Source organism: Numida meleagris, chromosome 2 (genome assembly GCF_002078875.1).
Source record: "Numida meleagris isolate 19003 breed g44 Domestic line chromosome 2, NumMel1.0, whole genome shotgun sequence".
In the NCBI taxonomy this organism is placed as follows: domain Eukaryota; kingdom Metazoa; phylum Chordata; class Aves; order Galliformes; family Numididae; genus Numida; species Numida meleagris.
The window spans coordinates 141,074,870-141,099,767 of NC_034410.1; the positions used below are offsets into that span (position 1 = coordinate 141,074,870).

The 24,898-nt window shown below is 36.5% G+C and overlaps 1 protein-coding gene across 2 annotated transcripts in view; it reads right to left on the minus strand.

The window, feature by feature from the left end:
- ZFAT (zinc finger and AT-hook domain containing) overlaps nucleotides 1–24,898 on the minus strand; it is a 129,279-nt gene that overhangs the window by 34,432 nt on the left and 69,949 nt on the right. For both annotated transcript variants that reach the window (XM_021386724.1, XM_021386723.1), the window contains exons 5-9: nucleotides 19,108–19,281; nucleotides 12,751–12,901; nucleotides 11,021–12,486; nucleotides 9,610–9,842; nucleotides 2,148–2,235 (exon numbers count right to left, since the gene is read on the minus strand). In XM_021386724.1, the coding sequence (XP_021242399.1) occupies nucleotides 2,148–2,235; nucleotides 9,610–9,842; nucleotides 11,021–12,486; nucleotides 12,751–12,901; nucleotides 19,108–19,281 (2,112 nt within the window). The remainder of the gene's footprint in view (nucleotides 1–2,147; nucleotides 2,236–9,609; nucleotides 9,843–11,020; nucleotides 12,487–12,750; nucleotides 12,902–19,107; nucleotides 19,282–24,898) is intronic.

Genomic DNA, 24,898 nt, shown 5'->3' on the forward strand with positions numbered 1-24,898 from the left:
CAGCTCTACAAAAATCTAAGGAGATTTTTGTCCTATTGACTTCATGGGACTAGAAATTCAACTCCTATCCCCTGCAAAACTAGAAAAAGAGGTATTATTCAATAACATATTCTATACTTGATGAAAATTGAAGCAATGAGAGAGAGGGCATGCTGAATTATATCAAGAAAGGAGGGAGAAGAGAGCTACAGAAATAACATTTTAATGATAAATATGAAATGGTTTCAGTTTAAATTAATTTTTGATGTGTCGTTTTAAAATTCAATTCCTTTTAACAGTATCCGTTTTCTTCTTTCATCTTTGTTCTTTTCCATTTACATTCTTAAAAACAAGTGCACTCATTCCATTCAGTAATTGACAATTTACAGCAACGCATTCCTTACATTTATTTGGCTTGTAATTAAGTATGTTGAAAGAATAAAGGATTTCCTCCTGCTTACAAGGATGGCATGCACAGCAGAAAGAACTGTGCGTTAAAGCTGCTCAATATATTCAAATAGTGTTGTTGCATAACAACTGCATGGGCATATCTTAGATGTATTTCTTTAGTACCATGGAAATATAACACCAAAATACCAGATTTATTAGACAAATTCTATTCATATATATGAATTAGAAATGAAGATACATATAATAGGATGTACATACATACATTTTTTAACCTTACTTCTATTATAATCAAGAGTTTAAAAGAATGCAGTCTCCCAAATAAAAAAAATCATCCTGTACTTTTAGAGGGAGTCAGATACAAACCAAATTGTTCATTTAAATTCCTGAGTTCAGCACAGGACAGCTCCAGCATTAACTGGTATTTCTGGACTCCAAGCACAGCATACACTAATAATTCAGCAGTCAATGAACTAGTGCAGACCAATGGCAAGCTTTAAGGGCACAATATACAGCACATTGCTAATTCACAGACTACATTATCTAGAGAGGACTCATATATTCCCTGGCTGAGGTAACACAAAAGCTTTACAGCCACAGCTCTTGAGCTTTAATTTCTGTGCTTACTGATTGACAGATCTACTGTCTACAGTAAAGCATAAAAGCCTTTCCACATCTCAATTTGGTGCACGAGATATGTCCCCTAACATATGACAAACCCACCACCAAGCACACCATTGTACAGTGGTCTGCAAATAAAGAGGTTTGGGAACAAGAGAGCTGAAGTGGGAGGTAGTCTGAACTTAGAGCAAAGGAAATTGTTAAAAACACGAGTCTAGCACTATCTAGTGGCAGTAGGAAGATAAGAAACTACTGCTTTAGCTATTATGTTGTATTTCAGACAAAGACTATGAAAGACATTTCAATTGGATTTTTTCTTTCCCAAACTCAACTGGTATTTTCCTACAAGTAACAAATAATATCAAGCGGTAAGCATCACTATAAAATGAGCTAATTAAAGTATGTTAGCCTACACAGTCAACTCTCTCATTATCCACAGTGGCAGTGAGTCTTTCTATCCAATATTATACAAACACTGATGAAGGAAGTACTGCCACTGTGCTTGAACTGATAAATCAGGGCAAAAGAAAGCAAGATTTAAAAAGAGTTTGAATGGATTGCAGTGGTTTGCTTGGATCCAGCCTAATACTGGCCATAGAATCTTACACTAGGTTATAGTAACAGCCCTACTGCAGACTTCATATGGCCCTAGAGATAAAGCCTGGTCACATCCTAACTGAGCAGGCCTAGAGTCAGCCCAGGGACCTCTGCATTCACCCGAATTTATCTACAAACACAATGAACTACCTACAGACAAAATGATATGCAATAAACTCACTTCTGTCAGCTAATGTATGGCCAATGGGAATTTTTTATCTAATGTGATGTTACACAATATCTATGCAACTAATTCCGGACATGTTGATACTTAATTTGAATTCACTTAAGTCATCTTTTGGATGGAAATGAGTTCTTTGCCAGCTGAAGACAGATCGCTTAGCACACTTACCTCACATATCCAGAACAATAACTTTTTCACTCTAAATTCTAACATCTGCAAACCCAATAAAATCCTTAATCAAAACAAATTAGATTAGACATAGACTTTTTCTTTGGAATGTAACCACATCTCACTGCTCGCTCTAAAGTTTATCCTTGAATTGCAACAGACTGGGAAAATGTCCCTGATTTTTTCTTACCAGGGTGATTTATCTTGATGTGCGATTTTATAAGTCGATCTTCGGAAAATGACTTCTCACACACAGGACAGGAATAACTCTTTTTATCCTTAAGTGAGAAATAAAAAGAAAGAAAGAGAGAGATTGTATTTTAAGCCCACAGGTGTAATCACCATGTCATTATTCAGTAACACACAGCTCTCAACAAAGTTACAACTGACAGTTCAGGATTTTTTTTTAATTTAAAAAATTAAGATATTTATGGTGAAATAAGTGAAAGAGAAATATAAAAGAATTCTAAGCACATCATTAGTCCTCATGAATGTAGGGCTCCAACTTAAAATACATGAGAAAATGCACAATAAATGTAAGCATGATCTTCTGGTTGACACTTTAGAGAAAAGTCACATAGCAGACTAAAGTTATTAGACAGATGCAAGACTATTCAGTTTTTTCAGTGATTTCACAAATTCTCCAGTCTGAAATCTAAGGATCAGATTTCATTATACTGAAGACATCCACCAGTATATATTTTTATAATACTGCTTAATGGCCTGAAATTGAGCAGAAGAGTTAACAATAACAGATGCCATTACTTATTCAGTCTACATTTTGAACACTATAAATATGCAGGATTTTACATGTTACCAATAAAACGTTATTCTACTGTACTGACTTAAAGACTTCCAGATTTCTCTGACGCATAGGTCACCTACACACCTCTGCTCTGACCAGATTAATGTATGAGAGGTGTATCAAAACAACAGATAGAGTGAAGAAAGTCTAGTTGGTCCTGACAACTAGGCAGATAACACACATCCCGCACCAGGTAGTACATCTACCAAGCCACTGGGAGATCACTGTAAAAGGTGAGTTGCAGCTATAGAACAGATATTTTACTGGTTATTTCAGGAGGACAGAAAACTTCTTGAAGAGTACAAAATGAAGATTACTGTTTCAAAAAGAAAACGATCCCTATGCTATGAAAGAGAAATGTGCAAGTAAATGGAGTAAGAATCCTAGACTCTACCAATTTCTCACTTGAGACTAAACAGGAAAATAGGACAAAGAGATTAGTACTGTCTGAGGGCCACAGTTATAAATGGGCACTTCTTCTTAAAAGAAAAGCAAAAATGAAGGATTTTAATCATAAATTGTTTTAGATCATCTCATGGGTATTCACATTCAGTATCATTTATCTCTGAGAGAAAAATAACTCTGGCTGAAATAGCAATAAATAATTTCATGACAGTGGAATATGGGTGTCAACGGTTTACAGGCGTTAGGCCCGATTCTGTGACAAAGGGGACGGGGGACCCACGGGCCCACATCCCGGGGAAAAGGGAAAAGGGGAAAAGGGTAGGGAGATGGCCCTGAGAGCAAAGAACAGCGGCAACAATCTGAGGAGAAACAAACTAATTAACTAAATAAGATATCGGAATGCAAAACAACACACTATAATACAATATAATTACAATTTAAGCTGATAAATCCAATACAGAGAGAGAGAATGTCCCAAAATCAAGGTAGGCCTTACTCTACTACCGACGATAAGACGGCTGGAGAGCGAGGTGCTGCCAAGACGAGAGACGGCGGAAAAAGGGACGAGGTCTCGTGATCTGCAAGTTTTTATACTGTGAGCTTTTATCTTTTCCCTCCGGCTGGAAAATGGTAACAAAGGAGCGAAGTGCCGTGGGGAATGTAGTAGTCCTTCTCTTCTGAGAACCAGGTACATTCACTACATGATGTTATGATGTGGAGTACCAATAACCGAAAATCATAAAACCATGACAATGGGCTAGAAACTCTTGTAGTTAATATGGCAATAGCACAACAATAATTCTGACTGCACTGCCAGAAAGTTGTCTGTGAGAAAAACTACGCCAAGGATGGGGGATAGCAGCTCACAGAAGATTAACGCCTTGAGTAGAGTATCTTGCTAAGATAGGGCTGGGGCAGTCACCATCTGGGGCCCTGAGAACCTCATATGAAGTGGTAACAGCAGAGAACACTAGCTAGTTTTTGGAGGAAGAGATTTAAGAAGCCTGTGCAATACTGACAAAGCGCTCTCAAGAAAAGAGCTGTTAATTCAGGGAAGTAGTATCTCTCAAATTATGTACCTCTAAATTATGTATCTCTAAACCTGCTACTGATGATTTTGGTTTTCTACATGAATACATGTTACCCAAATGAAAACTAATAAATTAATTCGCATAAAAATAAATCTTTAGACCTATTTGTATTATGTCTCTTATTACGTCTATGATGTAATTATGATAACTTTACTTTCTTGCAATTACTCTTGAGGAGCAGCATGAAACTACAGGCATCAAGAACATATTTTCCCACATGCTTATGGAAAACAAAACTAAAACAAGATCAATAACAAAAATAATCCAAACAGGTTTCTTTGAGTAGTAAGAAAGTTTTCTACACCAAGTTCTATGGTAAATGATCTTCAAAAATGTGTCTTTTGTGGAGTAACAGGTTTCAATTCTGAGCAGAGACCCAAAAGAGATCCCTCCACCACAGCGCTAGCTCTCCTGATCGCCCTTGTCATAGGCAGTGACAGAGGCACTTTGAAGGACTTACACTGAGGTTGTAGTAATACCTTCATCACATTCTCAGCATGCAAGTTTTCCTCCGCTATGAATAGAAGTTATTTATCCTGCACCTTATCAGACTGCCTGACTTTTAGATGCCTTTGAGGGTCTTTGAATGATGCAAACAGAAGCAAAGTATCAAGAAAGACAGATCTACCTTTGTTAGAGATCAGCTGCATAATCCAATCAACGACTTCAATTTCAAAGTCACATCCATACTTCCTGAGGCTTCCTTAAACCCCCTATTAGCCAATTTGAGAATATACAAGAAACTTAAAATAATTCCAAAGAAAAGTTAGGTTTTTTTAATTGAAAGTACTGTTCACATCCCACAAATCAGGAATAATGTTCATAAATATTCTTAAACCCAGTGAAAAAAGTAGTCTACTACTATCACACAATCTTCTTGGTTTATGTTATCATTCATTATAAATTTACAGAGGAGTCACAGTGCCTTTCTCTCTATATAAATGAATTAAAATTGTGCTTAAAAAGGATTTCAATATCTATCTATATTATACAGGCCTCAAAGAGAATTTTGTTTCTCTGAGGCCTGTGTTTCAAGATAATTCAGTGGGTAGATGTACTAGTATACAGCCATAAAAACAAAAATGAAACCCTCTGGATATGTAACATTTAAAAAATGGACCACTATAAAGTTTAATTAATTAATCAAGCAGTGCCAAACACTGCCAATACTGCAAAACATCGGGAACATAACCAGCCTACTTTAACGTGCTCATAAATAAAGAGGCATTCTGAAGACACGAGGATCTTATCCTATAAAAATACACAGAGTAACATGTGATGGTGCTATATATCAATATAACTTCATGGGATATACCAGCAGTTCTGGTAATTAGTTTTATTAGTGGTGTAAAATTAAGACCACAGCCATTATAAAAATCATTCAAGCCCGTATCAGACTAATGTGATATAGAAATCAACAATACCCTCAGCTTCTTTATTAGCAGTGACATTATTTTATGAGCAGGAAATAAAACAAAGCTCCACAAAATATTAGTATCCACCGGCAAAATTAAATGCTTCTCATTTGCTCAAGGCCTCCCAGCTTGGCAGCCAGGTGAGTGTAGCACTCCAGCCAAATGGACTAAACTGGCTTAAAAAATATTTTTCTGCCATTACCACTCCTCTTTCTTAAATAGCTTTTCTGTAGCTAATGGTCAGCAGGATATTCTCCTGATATGGTATGAACTGAGCTGCCGAAGGAGCTAGGAAAAGAGACATTTAGCATCATTTCCTCCCCACACTGCAGTATCTGACTGTTTCATCCTGCTTTATTATATTGAACATATTGAAAAAATACAAGATTTTACACAAGATGTGAAAAGTAATTTGTTAAGACAAAGATGATTTTACACCAAAAATAACATGTGCATCTCAGAGCAGTAAAATAAAGAATAAAACTAAAAACAAAAGAGTGAAAAACAAAGTACTGCACAAAAGTTGATGACTGAAGAAAGAAACAAATTGCAGAAGGTGTCTATGCCAGCATGACAGTAAGTTTTAATGACTTCAAAATCAAATCAAAACACTGTAAAGAGCAAAGCAGTACATACAGTCCTAAAATGACTTTATCTGTATTTAACTCTCCTCCCACACTGTTTTCTCTTTCCTTTCCAGTATTTAAATCTTTATGCATTTTGATAGTTTGGTACTTGAATGTTTTTAGTCTTTTTATTTTTTTCCATAGCTGAGACAATTATTCTTTTATGTGGAAGAAAACACACGATGATCATTGGCAATGGATAAAGCTGGCTATAGTCCTGCAAACACTGTCAAGCATCTTCCAGTGTTACTATATCCTCAGATAGTATTCCTGGAGCTGTAGTTGCAGTAGGCATGCAATTAAAAGTCTTCTTGTAGTAAGGAATGAGCTAACTTGAACTCTTGTGCATCTGCCCTTGTCTAAGAGTACTGCCAGCAAAAGTTCTCATTGTTAATTGCAAAAAAAATAATTATTCCATAATGTAGAGCAATAGAGAGACAGTGCCTACTCCTGCACTTACTCAAATCAACAAAAATTTAAATACTAACATCTGCCAGCATAAAACAGGGCTCCTGAGTTAAACTTCTGATGTGTGAAGAAGTGTAGAAATCCTCACCACAGCTGTCATGATGTTCAAACTGAAATTTTCTAAAAAGATTCCTGAATTAAGCTGATGTCACTATTAAGCTGCAACTTCGTTAAGCTGAGCTGATGTACCCAGAAAGTGGTTACACACACATATGAAGGAAATTACATAAAAAATTGTAAATGGCTAGACAGATTTTATTACAGCTCACAACATGATAAGCAACTGCATGCAATGCTTTCATGCATTTTTCATGAAATAACTACTTAGAAAAATAAATGGCCAGCTGAATCTTTTTATGGAAGCCAGGATCAAGAACAAAAGCCATTTTCCAACGGAGTGGCCAATCACACGTTTGGTTAATTCTTTCTCTGTCCATTACTTTGCATTCTTGACTACACAGTGGCAATATCCCAGATGTAGAAGTATCACAGCCAAATCAGCAGTGTGAAAATGATGCTCCTCAGGAAAGGGAAATGAGAAACAAGAGCAGAAGTATCTCACGACCCAAAGCTCTAACTATGCTATTATACAAAAGGTCAGCAGCATAATGACATTTCTGAGCATCATTCCAAATAACAATTTTTGCATCCAGAAATGTACATGATGTACATGTAGTCACCAAAGTATAGGTAGGTGTTCTGGATCTGAACTCCAGACATGTTTATCCTGGAGTATCGCTTATTGATTTAAAATAATTCCAGAAACAAACCTCTCTGTGATGTTCATTGGCACAGAGCCAATGATGGGTGTTATATACTGAGTGATAGGGATGAGCAGAAAGTTGCTTTTTAATAATCATTTCTCCTGTTCACCAAATAAGACAAGAATCCAGCTGAAAAGCAGCCAGGAACAATGTAATGAAATACGTGCATTCGTAAAAGGAACTGAGATTTTCATACAGGCTATCACTGGGGAACTTTTAACATTAATATGTTTAAAGTATTAATTTTGCAAATGAAAACTAACATTAAAGTAGCTTTCTGTATTTGTCTGTGCCTACTTTTTTTTTTTATTTTGGATGAGCAGCCCCATTTACTGAAGGTATGCATTAAGTAAATATATCAAGCAGCGGGCACAAGGGCCAATAAAAGCACTGCCAAGGTTAGCGACCGAGTAAATGCTAATAAATGATTTTTTCAATCCATTTAAATACTCGAATAGATTTTGCAGTAAGCACCACTAAGCATAATTTTGAAAGAGCTCACTTTCACAATGTTTTTAATTACGAAATGCATTTTCTCAGTTCCATTTAGTGTCATGAAAATGATGCTCCCGGTGGGAGCTGTTGAACATTTATCACACTTGAAAAAAAAGTACAAGGACACAGAAGTCTAATTTTAGGCTCTTTGTTAAAGTAGTCTCAGACATCATTTACAAAGATTTTTCCCATCAGGTGCACATTATAAACTTAATAAATTTCAAAAACAGCCTAAAAAAAAGGTCTATTTCATGGGTTTTCCATATAATTCACAATAAACTCAGATTGTTTAAAATATCACTAATGTTGTGGGATAAAGGGGGAAATAAAACTTTCTTTTTTTATGTCATCTATTCATCTGTGGATCTATGGTTTGTTTGGTTGTTTGGCTTTTAAAGCTGGCCTGCAGTTCCAAAAGGCTATTACTTAACCAGAGTAAGAATACCTTCAAAACTTCAGTTGTTGGAAATAGTGGCCAGGAGCCTACCTGCAAAATGCAGATGACCTGAAAACACTGGGCTGATATGTAAACATCTTTTTAAAGCAGCTATGCTACTTTAGTAGCTAGAAACTGTACACATCTGGGGAAAAATTACCATGAATCCTTAATTCAAACATCACACTTCACCTAAAAAATGCAATGCCAACACTTATCACATTATTTTAATTTGTTGTGATGTTATTTTCTCATGTGATTAGGAGAAAAATGCCTGTAAGTGGTGTATTCTACATTATTCATGTGATAACATTAGATCAGAGAAATATAATCAAGCAGTGTTCTAGAGAAAGAGGGTTGTCCAGCATGCAGTCAGGGCACTTGAAAGCAGTTCTACCTCTTCTAATGCAAAAAAGCAACTGCAGTGGGTGTAAGGTTTACTGACTAAGGTGGGAAACTTCAATATCAGAATTCTTCATCTTCGTAACCACTAAAGAAAACGGTGATTGGTCAAACAGATTGGCTGCAACTAGTCAGCAGTATCGCAAAACAATGTTAATAAAAAAGCTTTTCAGTAATTTAAGCTTGTCTCTAATAATTGAGAGAGAAATAAATACTTATTTTACCACAGTCATCTCTCCAAGAAGGAAGGGATTCACCTCCAAGGAATGAAGTAAAGAAACAACCATACCAGATTCAGGCACTTCAGTCTTTCAAGACCCAAAGAATCTGAGAATACTGGGAAAACTGAAGGGAGAAAATGGGTTCTGACATACTCTACAGGAAGCTACGACAGTGGTCAAACTCAGGGAAGTGGTGGAGTCAACGTTACTAGTAGTTTTCAAGAAAAGAGTAGGTGTGGCACTGAGGGACATGTTTTAGTGGGCATAGTGGTGATGGGTTGATGGTTGGACTAAGTGATCTTAGTGGTCTTTTCCAACCTGAATAATTCTATGATTCTAAACACGTACTTGCTCTAGGTCATGAAACTAGCTCATATAAGATTTCTCATGCAGAGAGAAACGCTCACATGCTCAGGTTAGAGCTCTTGTATCTTCCAGCATTGCCACACGATTCCAAACGCTAAGGAGATGACGCTGAATTGAGATAAAACATACTACTTGTTTTGTTACTTTTTGTTACTTACCAGCTCTGAGTGAACTTTAAGATGTGCCTGGAGCTTGTATTTATCTGGAGTAGAGTAGTCACAATGTTCCGTAGGACATTTCAGCAAAATATTACTGTGTTTTTGAATGACGTGACGCTTAAGGCAGTTTTTGGTGATGGAAGAGTAACTGCACTGGGAGCAATAATATAGATGTTCTCGAGTGTGCGTACGAACATGCATGTCATAATGCACTTGGTACCAAAATAACTTGCCTGAAAATAAAATCAGACATGGAGAAAGTGATTTCTAAACAACTGTAAATGAAAATTCCAACGCATACCCAGTTTTCTCTTACGATAAAGCATGCTGTTTGAACTGTGTCCCTTCTGACTGCAACAACAACAAAAAACTTACCTTAAAGATTCTACTAACAAAAATGTTAACAAAAACACTTTCGTATAAAAAGGTTGTGCCATACATCCTGAAACAGCCTAACAAGTGCAACTTCAGTACTTATAAATGATCTTTTTTCCAGTGAGGAAGCCCTTTATGTCTCTTCTCCTACACAAACACTCTGAATTCAACTGTTCAGTAAAAAAGGTTGTCAGAAATCTTTTTAGTACCTCCTTTCATGTTATTCCTTCCTAAAAGTTCTGATATAATGGCACCAAAAAGAAAAAAAAAATCATACAAATTAAACATATGTTATGATGTTTAAAACTGACAATTTAAAAAACAAAAACTTTGACTCCTTTCCCTTCTTAAAAAGGGAGACCATGAGAAAGATCCCAATTATTTCACTCCAGCTGTGTCAGCTCAAAAATTTGCAGCTGGGATAAATGGGGATGCAGTCTTCTCACTTCAATAAATACAAAAATCATTTAAAATCAGAACAGTGCTGATCTTAAAGCACATAAAGAAAATTTTCATGTCAGAGAAGACAGTTCAAAACAAGTTACAAAAATATACCAGCACACATATCCATTGTACATAATTCATATGACTGTACATCCTCCCATGCTTTACAATAGAGACTGAATTTTACACTGAGACAATAATGAAGCTTAAGCGTTAAAGCACAGACTGGCTAATGCTCATCACAGACACCTATGTCTGCTGTGCTTGGCCCCAGTGAAAGTTCTGAGGTAGGTTGAGGCAAATGGGCAAAAAGAATCTGTCCAGTTCTAGCAAATTTCAAATCAACAGAAAATGGATTACATTCCACGACTGTTTTATGAGGAGATTTGAATCACTGCATTTTGTTTATACAGCCCAAGGTAAAATACCCCGAACTCCATAGTCTATATCAAACTACAAAATTAGTACTGATGCAAAGATATACAAATTTACCAAAAGCTTTAAACCAGAGAAGTAGAAAAGATGGCCTATCATATAACATTAAAAAAAAAAAAGGAAACAAAAAACCCCACATCTTTGTACTGCTTCTTACCACAATATTCACATTCCAAATCTCCATAAACCTTCCTTATCCTCTCACACAACTCTGTGTTCATTTGTCTCTTCTGTAAGCTATCCAAGATCTGCATAAAGGCAACAGCTCCGCTCCGATTATCTGATTTATCTGCATTAGAAGAGGCTGCCTGTGGACTGATGGCTGCATTAGAATCTGGTGCTAGCAAAGGGTCAGTGGCTCCTGTTGAGTTCTGAACTGATGGATTGCTTGTTTCTGACTCACTAGAAGGAACAGACTGATTTTTCTCTTCAGAAACTGAAAGATCCTCAGTCACTGCACTGTTTTGACTCACATTTAAACTCGCATCCTCAGAGAGCAAAAGTTGTATTTCTTCACCCTGTTCATTTACAGAACTGCAGTGATTACATTCCTCTCCATTTGCAGCAGAATCTTTTAACTCATCAGGAGCAGAGGTACCATTTTTCAGCAGAAAGCAATCTGACAGTACACAGGATTGAACGTTTGTGACTGCTGTGTCTGTTGATGCCTCGCAGACAGTCTCTCTTACGTTCTCTACCAGAGTATTTTCACATTCTAAGGAAGGAACGGTATTAGTTTTTAAGTCACCATTATGCTGATCATTATGGTTTACATCTGCAGCTACTGATTCATCTGTGCAAGTAGATGGTGTGTTAACAGCATTAGTACTCATGACAATTAATTCATGTGCAGTTTGCGATAGCTGTTCACCAAGTGCTTCTGGCTGTATATCACCCCCTGGCTCAAGCAGGCAGAAACTTTGATTGATGGAACTGTTAAAAACAGAATTTTCCTGCAAATCTGCATGTGCTTCTTTTATGTGAGCACGGAGTCTTACAGAACTGACAAATTTCATCAGGCACACAGAACACACATAGACAAATGGGTGTTTGCGAACGTGAAGCTCAAGAGCTTGGTATTTAGTGGCTCCATGACCACAGAGCTCACAAGCAAAGGGCCTTTCATCACCATGGACAAGCATATGACGGTCTCGATCGAGTTCATTTTTAAATTTGCGTTCACAAATATGGCAGTCATAAAGAAGTTGTCTTTTGCCCTCTCGTGTCATCAAGCGAAGCTCATCAAAAACATCTTTCACCTTCTTGTCTTGAAGGTCATGTGTTTCCTTGATATGCTTGATCAAGTTTTTAACATCTGAGTATTTCTTTTTGCAGAAGCGACAATGTTGCTTAATTTTCTTGTGAACTCTTTCAATATGGACTTTAAGATGGCCTTTGCTGAGACATGTGAATGTACAATAGTCACAGCTAAACTTCTCCCCTGTATGTTTCCGCATGTGAACATTAAGGTTGGCTTTGATTGCACTGGCATAATTGCAGTATGAACACTTGTAAGGTTTTTCATTTGTATGAATCCTCAAATGTGCTTGAAGGGAGTGTTTAAATTTGAACACCTTGTTGCAGTATTCACACGTAAAGATCTTCAGCTGAGTTGGACCCAACCTGAAAAGAAACAAAAATAGCTGTATTTAAAATAATGAAACTTGGTACGAGATATTTCAAAGATATTCATAGCAGACACAAATAATTACCTATATTTATTATAACTCTTTGTATGCTTTTTAAATTCTAAAACCTATGCACAGAGTATTTTCAGCTGTCCTTTAATTGAAAAGGCTCAGAAAATATGAATACAAAGCTTCCCTATTGATTTTAATGAAAATGAAATATTTTGTATGAACATAAAGTTAAATATTTCAAAATTACCTGCTTGATTTCATTGTCTGTTCATATGGAGTTTGCTGAATTGCATATTCTTGATATCCTCTTCGTTGTGATGGGTCTTGAACCACTGTTTCTGGAGTAGTGGGTTCACTTTCTTGGGGAGCAGCCTCAACTGGAACAATTTTTGTGGCTCCTAAAAGAAAGAACAAAAAAAGTTTGTTAATATTTGACTATATTCTGCTCTATCTATAATACAGGAGTGTAAATCATAGAACGCTTTAGGTTGGAAGGGACATTTAACAATCATCTACTTCCAGTCTCACTTCTATTAGATCAGGTTGCACAAAGTCCCATCCAACTTGGCTTTGAACACTGCCAGCAATGGGGCATACACAGTTGCTCTGGGCAACCTCTTTCAGTTCCTCATCACTCTCATGATAAAGAATTTCTTCTTCATGACTAATCTAAATACACCTTTTTAAAAATTTGTCCTATTGCTGCATTGCCTGAATAAAACATTAAACTCAGCAATCAATAGTTCACTTATTTCAGTTTCTATTTTTAAACTCGTATGCATATAATGACAGGTGCATGTGCATAAAATGATGAGTACAATTCTAGAAGATATCAGTACTCACATCAAACATCTGCTTAAACTACACGACAGAATTATTGGTTTACTGAGTTATAGAAGTGCTTGATGCCTACTACTATGAGATCCTATATCCAATTACTTCCACCTTTAAAAAACTAAGTTTTCAAAACCTAATTTTAATTTTTCAGTTTCTGCCTCATACTACTCCTGAAAACTTCAACTAAGCTGCTGAATTGGTTCCCCAAATGAGGCTAGGGAAAAAGACACTGTTTTGTCTATACTCATAAGTCTGGACATAATATCCTTGAACAAATCTTTATTGCTTATGTTTTGGGACTTATTGCCATCCACTCAGAACAAAAGAATACATGCCATGTGTACTTATAAGTCTCCATTAAAAGCAGAAGTAAAAGGGCTGTCTAATGCAAAAAAGATCGGATACTATCCAACAGAGCTTTCACTAAAAGAAGCAAAAATATGCACATTTTGAGATGTGACTGAGATTGTTTAGCTAAGTCTTCTGTTTTTTTTTTCCCCTCCCTAAACATTTGGATGAAAAAATTCAATGTCACGCATCCACATTTAGCAATGAAGGTAATCACCTAAATATTAATTTACTCTGGAAAGAGAAACTTCAAGTATATCAAACCAAACATTCATTATTGATTAATCCCCTCCCTTTTAATTTCATAGTCCAACTGTAACTCATCTATCCCTTTCTTAAATGAGAATATTACTAAGTTTGTAAGGGGTAATATGTATAGTTATTTATTAACATATGTATTACAAATATATATATATTTGTGAAATCTTCACATTCAACTAAGAAGTACATTAGAAAAATATCCGAAAAAAAAAACCAACAACTGATTCCAGGGATGATACGGAAAAATGAACAGTAAACAAGGGACCATATACTGAATAACAAAGAGAAAACAACGCATTAAATATATAGTAATAGATGACAATCATACCCCCTAGGAAAAAATACTGGTGGACCTGTAAATAAAGACTATTCTATGATCTATAGATGACATAGAAGCAAGTAAGGTCACACATGAAAATATCTTTGAATTAAATAATGAATTTAACAACTTCATGTAAAACTGAAATTCAGTACATTTCACTTTATTTCCTTTTTCCTGGATAGTACCTTAGTATTTAATCTCATTTTAATGCACCTAATTAGAAGCCAAGTAAAAATTAAAAGAAAAAAAAAGAGTACAGGACACTTCTGTGACAGAAGAAAAAGTTTATAGTACAAACCAAAATAATTTTACAAAGACAAAGGAGCCTAGAAAGTGAAAGATATAGTCAACACATTTAATATATGTTAACAGCGAGAATATAAGTATTTTTAAAATGAAACACATGAATAAAAAGAAAAACATTCAAAGAATAATAGGAATTGCACCTTTAACAATAGAATGAAATTAAAATCCTTCATGATCCTTATCGCTTGGAGACCTTATTGCTCTCTATAACTCCCTGAAGGGAGGTTGTAGTGAGCTGGGGGTCAGCCTCTTCTCTCTTGTAACTAGTGACAGGACGAGGGGGAATGGCCTCAAGTTGCACCAGGGGAGATTTAGGCTGGACATTAGGAAATACTACTTTTCTGAAAGAGTGGTCAGGCGCTGGAATGGGCTGCCCAGGGAGGTGGTTGAGTCACCGACTCTGGAGGTGTTCAAGAAACATTTAGATATAGCGTTGAGAGACATGGTTGAGTGGGGTTATTGGGGGTAGGTGGATGGTTGGACTGGATGATCTTGTAGGTCTTTTCCAACTTAGCTAATTCTATGATTCTATGATCCATCTAGAGACCAGGCTTATAAAGAACCAAAGAAACAACAGCTGTAAGAACAACAAAACTAAAATACAAAGTCCAAAGAAATCAAGCTGGCTACCAAATGACAAAATCTAGTTTCTGTAAAAAAAAAAAAAAAAAAAAAAAAAAGACAAAAATAAATACTCAAACAAAAAGAAATAAACAAAAATACAAACAAAGAAAAATAAAACCAATAATAATAATAATAAACTAGAATAGCAAAAGGAAAAAACGGAAGGTAGAGTATTCAGGGAAAACAGAAATAAGTGGGGTATACCCAACAAGCATATGTGAAAGACTTAAGGGCTCTGTGTTGAGGAGAGTAGTGCAGTAGATGAGATGAGGGAGAAAGCAGAGACACGAGGCGCTTGGAGTGATTTAAAGTAGGAACTGGAGATACTTTGAGAAGAGGCACTTTAGGAGTATGTGAGCTTTGTATCGAAGCTTTTTGTATCAGATGGAGCATAAGCCAGTCCTGTAAATAAACAGACTATATTACCACTGTTGATCACCAAACTGGGTGGATCTAAACATAGCTTTTTTCGAATACTGATTTTTAATAAAATGTTTTCAACTCTGCAGCAAAGATTCTGCCGGTTGACCAGAATTCAACTCTAGGCTTTCAAATGAAACATTACCAGAGCATTTTAACTTTTATACTTCCTGTACTCACCTCTCCTGCACGGCCACTGGGCAGCCCATAAGGGCTGCATCTCCCTTATTACACAAATTCTGCACCATAGCCCATTGGGATAGGAGCTCAGCACTAAAGTACAGATGTGTTTCAGTCAGAAATCGAGCTAAAATCTAAACCTCCTCTCAACTCCTGCAAATAATTCATTTCCTGATGTGGTTTATCATATAAATGCACAAACATGTCCAATGATCCAAACGACAGGAATATATGGGGACCCTGCTGTAGCAGAGGGGTTGGACTAGAGCAGGCATGTCCAACTCACAGCCCACCTCCTGCCCCACGCTATAAAGGCAGTGACTCTTCACTGCCGAGTGGCCCAGGGCACACACATATCACTCAGCAACAACCAGACCATCAGTGAGCTATTAACACTGTGTCAACTGAAATCAGGGCATGGGGAGGGCAGTACTGTGCAGTGCTGACACTGACAATAAAATAGAGAATCACAGAATGGTAATGAATGGAAATTAATGACTAAATTAATGACAAAACAAAAGAATAATAAATTAAAAATTAAGTAATAATCATTACACTAAATTAGAATTTTTTCCTCTGAGACATCAAGGAGCTAACTACTTCTGTAATATCACAGAATCATAAAATGGTTTCGGTTGGAAGGGACCTCAAGGATCATAAAGTTCCAACTCCCATCCCACAGGCAAGATGGCCAACCATTAGATCAAGTACTAGATCAGGTTGCTCAGGGCCCTATCCCACCTGGCCTTGAACACCTCCAGGGATGGGGCATCCACAACCTCTCTGGGCAACCTGTGCCAGCATCTCACCACTGTCTCAGTGAAAAACTTCCCCCTGACATCTAATCTAGAACTCTCCTCCTTTAGTTTAACCATTCCCCCTCGTCCTATCACTATCTACCTGCGTAAAAGTTGATAAACTCCCCTTAAATACTGGAAGGCTGCAATGAGGTCTCCCCACAGCCTTCTCTTTTCCAGGTTGAACAAGCCCAACTTTTTCAACCTGTCTTCAGAGGAGAGGTTCTCCAGCCCTATGATCATCTTCATGGCCCTCCTCTGGACCCTCTCCACAAGTTCCACATCTTTCCTGTGTTGGGGGCCCCAGACCTGGATGCAGTACTCCAGGTGGGGCAGAGTAGAGGGGGACAATCACCTCCCTCACCCTGCCAGCCAACCCCTTTTCTGACAGAACCCAGGATTCCATTGGCCTTCCAGGCTGCAAGCACACACTGCCGGCTCATGTTAAGTTTTTCATCAACCAAGACCCTAAGTCTTTCTAAGAAGGGCTACTCTCAAGGATTTCTTCTCCCAGTTTGTATACATATCTGGGATTACCCTGACCAAAGTGCAAAATCTTGCACTCTGCTTTGTTGAACATCATTGGGTTCACAAGAGCCCACCTTTTGAGTTTATCAAGGTCCCCCTGCATGGCATCCCTTCCTCCTGCTGTATCAACCGCACTGCTCAGCTTGATGTCATCAGCAAACTTGCTGACGGTACACTCAATCCCATCACCTATGTTAATGATAAAAATGTTATAGAGTATAGACCCCTGGGGGACACTGCTCATTGCTGGCCTCCACCTCAACATAGAGCCACTGACCACAGTCACAAACAGAATTTAAAAATGCTAAAAATACCTTCCAGAATTTACAAATGCTGAAAGCTTAGATGATAATTCATAACTTTTGTAACAGCAATTATCTTTTTATTGTATAAATTCTACCTGGGAACTTCCAAATTAGTAAGATTACTGTCAATCAAATAAATGAAAAGATATTCAAAACCAACAGCAAATCCACATTTGACTGTCAATCTCTTCAATTCATCACAGTCTTTTGAATGAAACCTACTATGCACAAATTGCACCCAAGTTGAAGTTATTTTTAATATTCTATGTAATTCAAAAACCATAAAAAGAAGAAAACACAAAGGTTAAAAAAAAAAATTGCCAGGAAGTAATTAAGGCAACAAACATCTCTAAATATTAATTTCCTCTGTCTTCACATGCTTATTGTACTTTATTTTTATTGTCTGTATTCACCTCGTTAGGCTAGTTTCCTAAGAAAATGAGGCTTTGATAGCACTATCTATCATATCTTTTCTTTCCCTCTTGAAAAACTGTTTACTAACTAACAAAAAGGTAGAGTTCTCAAAGATAAAAATTGTTACAAAGTTCATAAAAGTTAGCACCTGGATAGCGAAGACCCAAATTACAGCTCATCCCCAAAAGTTCTGTTTGGTGATGATTCGTGTATAAATCCAGTAACCAACACCTACGTGATACCCTTAACCAATCATCACATGTTCCCCTTTGGACAAAGTAACAGAAGACATAAAAGGGAGCCTTCTTTTTGCAGTGAGGGGAATGGGGCCAGGATGGAAGGAAAAGCTGAATACAGTGGGAAAGAGGCAAAAGAGCTGGGAGAGACAGTGAGGAAAATGAGTGCTCAGCAACAGGTAGGAAAGAGCTCAAGGTCACATCAAACAAAAGGATCAGGACTGCGGTTAGTGAAAATCTAGGCAGTTTCCAACGCACAACATTAAGATAAATAAATACATTCTAATTGTTCTGAGATCTGTACACAAAACAACTATTCAGAACTGCTAGCAATAGGGAAGAGAGCACTAAAGGCTACAAAGCTAAAAATAATGCACAAAACTACCAAAAAGGCATTTTGTCATTCAGGAAAGTACCAGGTTTATATCAACAGGCAAATACAAGTCTAAGTTTGAAATTATTCCAAAATCCTTTGATGCAAAAACTCTACACAAAACTAGAGATGAAGCATCTTTAATTACTGAATAAAAACTTTATTCGATTTTCAAATATATTTATATATTTTCTGTCAATCTATTTGTGAACACAAGTATTAAGTTCTATATATATTAAACTGTGTTTTCATAATCAGATTTATATTTATCATAAATATACAAAGAGTCAAGAGCTGAAATAAAGATATGACAGGAGAAAAATACTCTTCCTTGTTCAATGATATTTTTTAGTTTCTCCTTTAAAACCACTCACAGAGACTAAACATAACTCACATTAATGCAGATAAATACATTCAGGTCCACAAAGTCCTTTCCCAGCATTTGTGACACCAATGAAGAAATGTAACAGTAGCTCTAAAATGATCCAGCTGCCAGACACAGAGTTTCTGTATCAAAATGACCAAAGAACTAAATATTTGACTTTTCAGATAGCAGGTACCCTAAGCATTTCAGTCTTAAACAAATTACTCTTTTATATGGTGTCAACATAAACAGAAACAAATTTGATTAACTAATTGGTGATTCTGAATACCTGGAATAGCTTCATGGGCTGTCAAAACCACACTTATTATAGGATTTTTAGCTCCTGGAACCTGTTCAGTCTCCTTAGTTGATGGAGTTTTCTCTGTTTTCTGTACTCTGGGCCTCTTTGGAGTTTTTTCTCGCTCATCTTCCTTCCTGTCAAGGTCAACGTCAGAATCATTACCTAAAGAGCAAACATCAAAGAAAATATATATATAACTACGTACAAAAGAAATGCAGGCAATAGATATGAACATTACAGAAAAGTTAGAAGGAAATGAATGCTGCTATAGAAAAAGCCACATGTTATTAAAACAAGGTGTGCTGCACGAATCCCTAAAGGGAATTTTTTTCTCCTTTCATTAATAAAAACAGTGTGATACTTATACAAATAAAGAAAGTAGAAAAAAAACTAATAATAAAAATTAAACTCCCAGAAACACTTCTGTTCTTAAATTATCTTAATAGTATTCTGGATTTTTGTGGAAATTATGCAAACAAACTTGGAACAATTTACGATTTAATCATTAAAGAACAAATTATTGTTCTCCTTGAAGTCATGTTCCAGTGACTTCAGGATTATTTATCCTTGTACTTGATTCACTATTCATCATATTTAACAGAAAATGGTGCCACAATCTCTTTGGATTAGGCTTTGCTCCCAACTATTACACTGAATCAATAGACAGAAACATACTTTTCTTTTTCAGTGTTGAATGCTAAGGTTCAAAACAGTTTATTTGGCCCAGTCAAACTCCTGAGTTGTAACTTTGCCTTTTGAAGGCCTGCAATTTTAAATCATCCCCCATCTTCTGCTGTTCAGAATGTCTTCATGTTCTTAAACAGGATAACTTTTGGACCTGCTACATGGAAAGCAACAATGTCCACAAAACACTCATCTGAAATAACACATAAGTGATCAGTTCAGTTCTTCCTTGAAGATCTTTCACTTTAAAGCAAATGAGGAATTCCTTACTGAAATTTGTTTTTAGAAGTGCTTACAAATGAAGAATTAGAAGAATTTTAAAAAGTGTTTCAAGTTTATCCTCAAAAGATTCTTTGTATTAGATGAAGTGGCTGGAAACACAGGCTAGAGAAACTCTTGTGGCAAATTAGGGCATTATGCAAATATTCCAGAGGTAATGAGTAAGGAAAGCTCAAAACTGATTGAAGAAAGAAAATTATAAATGAACCCAATTAATTTCAGAAGGTTGTTTTTTTTCTGAATCTAAAGCAGGTGACACAATCTCCAGAGTATTTGGTGTGTATTTATAAAAGGCTGTAGCTGCTGTGCTGAGATAAGGAAACAATATATAAAAACAAAGCAGTAACAGCAAAAGCTGTAGTGTGCTGTGATGTTTATAACACATAAACAGCAAAAGCAGTGGAATGACATGCTACATGGAAATGGCTGTGCTTTAATCTCAGTAACATTTTGTAATCTGTTAATACTCAGTTGAGATTCTAGTTCCAAGATCATGAGAGACAAGGAGCTAGAGACAAGCAGCAATTCTTAAAAAAGAGAGAGAGAACAAGCACAAACTAAAGCAGCACAGGTAGCAATGTAACCAGCACTTGGATAAATTGCAATTCCTCTAATTAAATAGAAAACTAGAAGGAAACAAAGTATGTGGGAGTTAGTTTAGACTGCATTAGAAAAATTCATTTACATATTCCTCTCCTAAACAACCATTTTTCACTGTAAATTTCTATGGTTCCGGAAATTATTACTGCTTTATAAGCACAAACAGTCCCATTATATCTCCATTTACGTCCTTACAACAGTTGTAATTTATTAACCGATACTGAAACCGAGTAATTCTAACAGCAACATTTCACTGCAATACTTCAAAGGGATACTTGAATATAAAGAAATGATCGCTTTCTGGCACACGCCGCTTGTGCAGTGGGATGAAGGGTGGGTGGCAGCTTACAAACAATGTATTTTTCCCATGTTTCCTTCATGGAACAGCCTCCATTACTTTACTATCAACAACAGATCTTCGAAAATTCCACAGCAGGACTGGACCACCAACATCTCATCTTCTCCATAGAGGAAAAGAATACATAAGCATGCAAGCTGCCTACTGAACTGTGTTTTGCTGAGGCTATTCTACGTACAGTTAAACAACAAATACAAAAGTTGATTGAGTTGATTACACTGGTCGCATTTAGTGGGCACTAATTTAGTGAAAATTTTAGAAAAAACTGATTTGCTATGCCTGTGGACAAAAGTCATTTTGCATGCTTAGCTAACAAAAATCCAGAACTATAGACTGAAGCAAAAGATGTGATTATAACAACAGAAATTTCCCTGTTTTGCTTAGGGTCACATAGCAAAACCATGATAGGAACACCAAGTATGCTACTCCCAAGTCTTCTTTTCAAACCATTAAAAAGTAGGAGTCTGTTTAACGAGAGAGTAATGAGAGAAACCAGGAGACTTTTCAGGCTGATATTTTCATGTTTACCTTGCAACTCTATGAACTTTAGAATATGGAATTCTTTTTTTTTTTTTAATAAAAATATAATAAATACAAAGCTGGTAAATACTTCAAGCAAAGGCCTGCATCTCAGCTTCTGTCTTCGAGCTGAGAAAAATCTATTAACAGGGCTAGACTCAGCTCATGCGTAAGTGCTAGGAAGGCAATGAGTACTGCACAAACTCCTTTAACACAAAAAACGTGGCACACAGATTTGACCAACAACAGGTGAATGAGAAAATTAATCTGATTTATTGATTATATATCTTCAACTAGAGCTGAATATTTGTATGAACACTCTCAACACTGAAGTGACACACGCAAAACACAAAGCCCTCCTCTCTACGTCAAGTCAAGTTCTGGTACTGAACTTTAAAATCCACTCACTAATCCAAATTGAGGCCTAACTCTCCCTCCTCCTAAGAGGAGTATGCATCTTCCAGAAGCAGTTTGTTGGTAAGAAGCTGAGGCTGCATGCATGACCAATACATTTTTGTACAAGCACAACTGTGTCACATTCCGTGTGTAACCTGAAAGAGATCATAAAAACATCCAACTACTCTCCATCAAATCACCAAACCAAAAACATCTTACCTCCTAATGACAGCTGCTTTCTTCCTCAACTCTCTCTGCATTAAAAACAAACAAACAAAAACAAACAAAAAAAAAACCAAAACAAACCAAGAAAAACAACCTCAACTAGAAGGACTTTTAGGAAAAGAACAGCAGGAGACAAAAGTATGTTTTAATGAAAAAGATGAACTTCAGCTTTGAGTACTGGGCTCTCCCTTTCCATAATACAGGATAGCTATCTATCTCAGTAATTTAGATATCTACCTTGCAAAAATTATTTTATTGTTGCCACTATAGATCAGAGAGTCAAAATCAGTGTTTTATCTTTCACAACTGGGACAATTCACCTGCTACTATTCTTACTGCATTATAAAAGCATCCACCAGAGATTTTGAGATGATTTAGGAAGAAATGAACTATATGCAACTCAGAGTAGCAAAGCAAAGTTTCTCCAAACTGTAAGAGTCTTTGCTTACTCATAAACAGATTTATTTAGATAAACTGCCTCACTTTGCATCTCTCTTGCTAAGCAGTCAGCTCAGCACTTCAACAGCTGGCACTTTGACTTAACACACTAATAGACTGACCTTCCCTATCTAGCGACAGGCATTTTCAATTCAGGCTGTGCTTGTGCAAGAAATATAATGCAGTGCCTGAATCTTCTAACACATTTAAGGAACGGTCATGTCTGTGCTGATGAAGAAAACTGTCAACTCCGAATAAACCAATAGTTTCAAAGTTCTGTTGAACCAGGCTGTTCACCTGTCCTTTGCTTTGCTTCTGTTCAAGTCATTCACTGAGAGTACTGCTCCCTGCTTTCATAATTGGAATACATTTCACAGGCACAGCAATACATCCCTAATTGGCATGTTTTTAAACTACTGTTCATTCAAATTATTGTTTTTCTCCCTAAAATATACTGGTATTTCATAGCAGCAAGACAGTAGAATAGCCAGTCAAAATGAATACATGTAATTGTTTCTCTTGCAGAGACTGGCACACTACTTGCAAAGAGAATTCATGTAAATAAGAATCCAGATGATGTTAGGAAAGTTTTAAACTAAGGCTAAGGAGTCATTTTTAAGAATTGTGAAGGCTCCCAATTCACTATGGCTCTCTTGAAAATGTCTAAAAGAAAATCTAGACTGTTGCAATAAAATCTGATGAACCACTAGAAGTTAATTTTAACAGATCAGAAGCACTTACAAAGTCTGTTCCAGCAGAAATATTCAGATGAAGGATAACTCCTTAAGTTGCCTGAGTATGCTTATTTTTTAACTTAAAAAGTTGTACTTTTTGACTTAAATTGCTTTAAATCGTGAACTTGAACTGTTGCAAGCTTCTCTGTACTGACACAGGCACTTGTTTAATCAAAACTAAAAAAACTTTTAGTTAGTGCAAAGTGATTTACTCCAGAGAAGAGAATCCGGGCTGTCCACTGCTGTAATCTATCTTCCACCCAAATCCCATTTCCCAGACATCAAACATCCACCCTTGTAACTGCCAGAGATTCCCGTATGCTGCTGAGTGGGAAAGGGAGGCTGGTTAAATTAATTACATGTTCTCTTGTTCTCAAAACATAGTGAGCACAGAGACAGCTGCTGGGGAACTGATCCAATCCAGCAACAGTCAAAATCCCCAAATGCATCCCACTGCAGTGCAGAAGCTCCAGCATCTCCTTTTTTTCCACCTGTTCAGGAACATTTTTCAACTCATTCAGCTTTCTCTTAGGACAAAGAGAATGGATAGCATCTCCTGCCAACCCATTAACAAGAAACTTCAATTTGGTTTAATCAAACAAAAACAGAAATAAGTGTTTACATAACTCTACTTAAATCATAACAACTTTCTTAGGTAGATAAACCCTCTATTAAATGAATTTTACTGAGAATATGAATGGAGTACTTGTAAGCAAGAGCGGGATGGGTCTCTGAGGAACCTCATCTAGCTGTAGATATCATTGTTCACTGCAGGGGAGTTGGACTAGACGACCTTTAAAGATCCCTTCCAATTGAAACAATTCTGTGATTCTAAGGAGAAGGCAATCATTATGTATTAAAGGAGCATATTAGCTGCACAGAGGAATTCAGCAACCAGTAAAGCTTGATGACTCCTGAAAAAGATGAAGGATCATCTCAATGAGAAACCAATCACAGAGAAATCGGTGTGTGTTGCTGATCACAGAAGCAAAGAACAGCAGAAGTCAATTACATCTACCAATTATTTCTTAGACCAACAGATATTGTTGTTTCGATATGGTTTTATAGTTGTTTATCCACTGCAATTTTAAACCTCCAGTATGGTATGTGATTCATTACTTCCCTTAGGGATCTATAAAAAAGAGCAATATGTTTTATTATTTGGAAAACTTTCCTGATAGTTTAACTTCAGCTCAATACACTTATTATGTTCCTCTCAGTAAAGAATATCCCGCAGAATATCAATATGTAGCATCTCAATACTTAAGTTCAGTATATTTTAGTACTAGCTAAAACACTAGTGTGTCGACAGCATTATTTTGGTCATATATCAAAAACGCAGCACATTATGAGTTGCTATGAACAAACTAACTCCATCCCAGCCAAATCCATTACAAAGTGAAAACATATTTTATTATTAATCAGATATCCATACACTGATAAACTTTGCAAGAAATGAAAAACATGAGAAAGTAGATGAAAACAGTAGAAAAAAAATAATCCCAGAAGCAGTGAAGAAACAAAAGCAATTTCAAGCTGGAAAGGC